Source organism: Fonticula alba (genome assembly GCF_000388065.1).
Source record: "Fonticula alba strain ATCC 38817 unplaced genomic scaffold supercont2.1, whole genome shotgun sequence".
Taxonomy (NCBI): Eukaryota; order Rotosphaerida; family Fonticulaceae; genus Fonticula; species Fonticula alba.
Window position 1 is genome coordinate 2,020,429 of NW_009242971.1, and position 5,080 is coordinate 2,025,508.

At 68.7% G+C, this 5,080-nt stretch overlaps 1 protein-coding gene across 1 annotated transcript in view; it reads left to right on the top strand.

Annotated features, from left to right (window-relative positions):
- The window catches only part of H696_00445 (hypothetical protein), a 2,509-nt gene extending 1,929 nt beyond the window's left edge, over positions 1-580 (top strand). Inside the window, exon 7 of the mRNA XM_009494300.1 lies at positions 39-580. Coding sequence (XP_009492575.1) covers positions 39-218 — 180 coding nt within the window. The 3' untranslated portion in view covers positions 219-580. The remainder of the gene's footprint in view (positions 1-38) is intronic.
- Positions 581-5,080: the final 4,500 nt, after the last annotated feature.

Genomic DNA, 5,080 nt, shown 5'->3' on the forward strand with positions numbered 1-5,080 from the left:
CCCCCCCCCCCCCCCGTCTCCTGCCCATCGGCCTGCAGAAACTCCTCCTCGTCCCGCTCTCGGAGTTCCGCGTCACCCTCCTGGTTCACTGGATCAAGCCCTCTGCCGAGCAGGAGGATGTCGATCGCGCGTCCACCTTCGAGCTTCTTGTCTCTGAGGACCAGATGCCGGAGACCCTGCGGGGCCTGAGCGCTACCCCCGAGATTGCCAGCTCCTAAAGGGGAGATAGAGAGAGGGGGGGACGAGAATATTGCAAGAGCGAGTGTGCGAGCGTGCATGCCTCCTCTGGCTCTCATGACAAGAGGGGGGCAACTGAGCTGCGGCGTGTCCCCTTGCTGGCTCTCCCCAGGCTCGGGACGCTACAGCCTCGTGTCTTCCAAAAAAAAAATCCCCCCCTCTTTGCGACACGGTGTCGCTCGCCACCACACCACTACCACCGCTAGAACCACGCGCAATCCCCGTATCATAGCGCCATGCCAGAGGGCCGCTATGTCGCTGCCGTGCGGCATCCGAGAAGGCGGCCTCCCCCGCATGATGTGCCCCTGTGCTCGCGTTACGAAAAATAAAAAACTCCTACACAAACATGTCTTCCCTCCTCTTGCTCGGGGGGGGGGGGGGGGAAGGGGGGACTCCCAGTCTTGACAGAAGAGACGACGGGGGAGGGGACACACGGGGCCAGGAGAAAGAAGCAAGCCTTCGCGGCCTGTTGTGGCGTGTAAATATGGGGGGCGGGCGTGTGTGTCCCTCGCGCTTTTCATTTTATCAAGGGCCTCTCCCAAGTGGGCGCGCGGGGCGGCAGACTGCAGGCATCGAGTCGCGGTGTGATCTACCGAATCGGCCGTGTGATGTTGACATGTGACCCACGGTGTGGTGTGATTTGGGGTTCTGGTGTCCTGCGGCGGGCCGAGCACTTCACGGGCTGCCTTCCAGCCCGGGACGGGCCAGGCGCGGAGACGGCGGGGATGAAAGTACGGCCTTGTTCCGGGACGCCACCGGCGGGCCTCGTCGTGCACATTCAAGCGGCCAGGTGCCCCCTGTTGTCGAGTGAGCACAGGCCGATGAGCCCCCAGGGGCCTGCTACCCCGACCAGCAGCCGGACGAGGGACCGACGTGCGCACAGGCTGCCAACAGCGGTAGGTTCGAGGGAAAAAACACCACACAGGGCGGCGGGCGGGGGGGGGGGGGGGGGGGAAAAAAACCGGGAAGGGAAAAGCAAAAGGGGGGGGAAAAAAACCCACACAACTGACCCGGGGACGGCATTACGACAGGAATGTGAACCCCTCCAAGGCCCGCGAAGCCCGCCTAAAACCTAAAATGAGCGGGAATCTGTACGACCCCGTAGGGGGGGCGGGGGCGGTACCTCGCCTCCCGGGTCCGTCGCCGCGCCAGAGGGGAGGCGCTGGTATGGGCGAGAGTGGGCGCGGCTCGGCCGGGGGCAGCCCTGCCGCAGCAAGTCGGCAAGGCCGCCGCGGCCCGTGCACGAATGCCGAATGCCGCGCGGTGCCGGGCATCAGGCTCGCATGGCCAAGAGGTGTGTGCCCGGGGGGCCCTCGAACCCGGGCAGCCCGGCCTGGGTGCCGTTGAGTGGGCGGGGGGCCCAGAGCGGCCGGCGGGCCTTTTCCACCGAGGTGCCGCCTCGGATCGGGTTCTCTGAGAAGGATGTGTATGTTCGTCTGCCGTTATCTTCGCGTCCGGTTGCGGGCCGGCGAGGCCGCTGAAGCCGGTGCACTTTGGCCCCACATGCCCCTTGTGTGTCACATCCTGGGAGCCACCCCCCGCCCAACGGCCGGCCGCACTCTGGGCATACCTCTCCGATGGTGCAACCCTCCGGCCGAATTCCTCTGCCAGCAGGGTTTCACCAGCTGGGAGGTATGTCCCAGAGTGCGGCCGGCTGTCGGAGCACCGGCCCATCTCCCGGTCTGTGAAGAGTCGCGGCGAGGAACCGGCCCTCCCTGGCAAGACTTCCCTTGCGTCGACTTGGCGAAGGTGTGCCCGCGTCGGCCGCCAGAGCGCGGGGCGTTCGCGGGGAGGTTGGAACAGCATCACACACGAGCGGCGGGCCAGCGGCGGAGGAGCGGCGGACACGGCTCCAGGGCGACGTCCATTGTTATTGCGACGCGGCTGCCTGCCAGTCCCGGAAGAGCGGCGGCCGGGGGAGCCTGGAATGTGTTCCCCGGGGGCCGGCAGGCATCCTCGCCCGAGGGGTGCGGGCCTTGGTGCCGATGGCCTTGCTGGCCGGCCCCGCCTCAGGGGGGGGGGGAGACGTGCGTCCGGACACCCAATCCCGGCGCTCTTGGGGCATGCGTCCCCCCCCGTGTGTCCGAAGTGCCCCGGAATGGCGCATTCCCCGGGAGATGACGCGTGGGCTGAGCGGCGATATTCAACTATGATTCTCCGGCTCCCGTGGAGTACCTCACCCGGGGGCTGCGGCAGGGCAACAGTTGAAAAAAGGCAGTGCCGGCGGCGCCCTGCTATGGACGGACCACAGACCCGGGCAGCCGGGCGGGGCAAAGGGAGACACCCTCCCCCCCCCCCCCCCCCCGCTTTGCCTGTGATAAGCCGGCGGAGGTTAGGGTCCTGCCACCCGGTGGCGTCGTGGGAAGGCCTCCGCCCGAAGTCCCGGGAGAAGGGCCGGCCGCGCCCAACCAAGGCCGGCGACGGGAGAGAGATGTGGGCACAGGGCCTTTCCCCCTTAATGATCTATTAAATATTGACATTATCACTAGCCTTGGCCCGGAGGGCGAGGGGAAAAGGGCGACGCTGTTTCGCCGACCGTCCCTCCCCCGCTGCTGCCCGGACCAAGGACGCATCTTGCTCCGCTGCGGTCCGGGCCCGGTAGCCGGATCCCCGTTTTTTTTCGGGTCCTTTCCCCGCGGCTGCACCCCTGAGGCGCGCCCCTGGGGGCGGGGAGGGGGGGGGGCCGGGGTGGGCGGGCGAGGCGCCGTGGCGCGCTCTGCGCCTGTGCCCCTCTCCAGCCGGCCGGAGACTGCAGCCGGCCGAGCTGGCCACTTGCTGTCCCCCCCCCCCCCCCCGCCCTCCGCCCCCTGCTGTGTCCCCGAGAAGGACGCGGACCCGATGAAGACATCTTCCCTGGGGCCGGCTGATGGGAGCCTTTCCCTGCCCCCGCCTCCGCCCCCCCCCTCCCCGGGCAAGGTCAAGCAGCTTTCCCGCTCCCCAGTCACTGTGCGCCTGCGCCGGCCCCCCCGTCTCGGGGCCGGGCCCGGGGCCGAGTGACCGGTGTGTGTGCGCGCGGCAATTTCGGGCTGTCCTGGTTCGGCGGGCTCGCCATAATTGCGGGCCCGTGCAGCTCAACGAAAGGTCGGGACGCGGTCCGAAAAGGGGCGGGGTTATTGTTCCCCCGCCCATCGGCCGGTGGACATCGGCGCCCAACGGGGCGAGGGGCGTGGACGCACATGAATGTGGTACCCATATGCGAGAGCCGAGCGCACGCCCCGGCGTACTCGCGCACACGCACACACATTCGCAGACAGGGGGAGACCTGGGCGCCGGCGCATACTCTCCCGGCACGGGCGCGCCAAAAGGCACATGCATGCTCCCCCGGGCTGTTATTGCAATTCAGGTCAGCAATATACGGCGGCAATCCCGCCGCCGCCTCACATGGAGGCCGGGTCTGCCGGGTTCACCGCACGAATGGCCAAGCTTGCTTTGGTGCGGCGCGCATGCTCCATTTTCCAGGCGCCCCCCCCCTGGTGTGGGGTCGGGCCGGGGGGGGGGGGCTAATTCGTTCCTGCAACGCGTGCGCAAGTGCGACAGGGCTTGCGCCAGCCGAGGCGTCTGCGCGGGCGCACTCACGCGTTCCAGAAGGAGCCACCGGCTCTCCGGTGTGTTGGCTACGGGCTCCAGGGGCGCGCGTCGCACCTCCGCCGCACGCCCCAGGGCTGTCGGGGGCGGCTTTGACTGTGTGACGCGCAGTCTGGCTCTTCCCCGCTCTGTTTGCAGTCCCCTGTGTCCCCAAGGGCCTTCCTATCCGAGGGGGGGGGTCTGCGGCGATTCACCCCTCTGTTCGACCGGGGGGGGGCGGGGCGGGGCCGGGCGTTCTTTCATTTCACCTCTCAATGGCGGCCGGTTCTGGGAAATTCCACCACCATGGGGAACCTGCCTCTGTGTGGCGTCCCCGGCTGGTCCGCCCATGGCCTGGGGAGGGCCCGAGCGTTGTTTGTCTCTTGCGCACGGGCCCGGGCCGGTGCCGTCACACCCCCGGAGTGCTCGCGCCCCTGCGGCCTGCCGCAGAGAGTCCTGCCCGTCCGACATCGCCCTCGCCTCTGGCCCACGCGAATGGGCATGCCTCACATTCGCAGGCCGCATTGGCGGGCAGAGGACAATGCCTGGTCAACTGGCTGGTTGTCCCCGCGCCCCCCCCCCCCCCCCCGTCCGTCCGTCCCCCGCAGGGATTCGAGAAAGGGGCGTCCGGTGAGGGCGCACCCGGGGCGGGGGATGATTGGGCGGTTCCGCCGAGGCTCCACGGAACGGTTGCAGTCTAACGGGGGCCGAGCACAGCCGGGATGGAGGAAAGGGGGGGCAACCAGCCGGGGGGGGGGGGGCGGCTCAAAAGCGCGTGAGGCCGGGTCCCGGCAGGGGCGGGGTTGTCAACACCGCTCCATCCCCAGGCCCGGGGAATGGTAATTCCAATGAATACGCCAGCGCCGAGCCGACCGCCACATCTCAAGCACAGGCAGGTGCACGCTCGCTTGCGGTCATTCCCGTGCAGGGGGAGAATGCATTTGGCTACAGGGATGTGCTCCTTCTCTCTCTCTCTCTCTCCCTCTCTCCCCCTCTCGGTCGACGAACTTTCTTCGTGCCGCGCGCCCTGCGTTCCGCTTGCGGCCCCGGAGGCTTGTGTCTCCCCCTGCTGTCTTGGGACCACAGGAGCAGGGGCTTAGGGCGGGCGGGCCGGCGGGCGGGCAGGGGGGGAGCACCCGGCGGCGGCCAACCGCCGCCCCCTGTGTACTGGAGACGGGTGCGTTCCCTCGACGACCATTGGACGCGTCGACCAGCCCCGGTCGGGAGTGTGGCGTCCCAGGGGGCGGACAGAGGGTGGGGGTGTTGTTGGGGGGCGGGG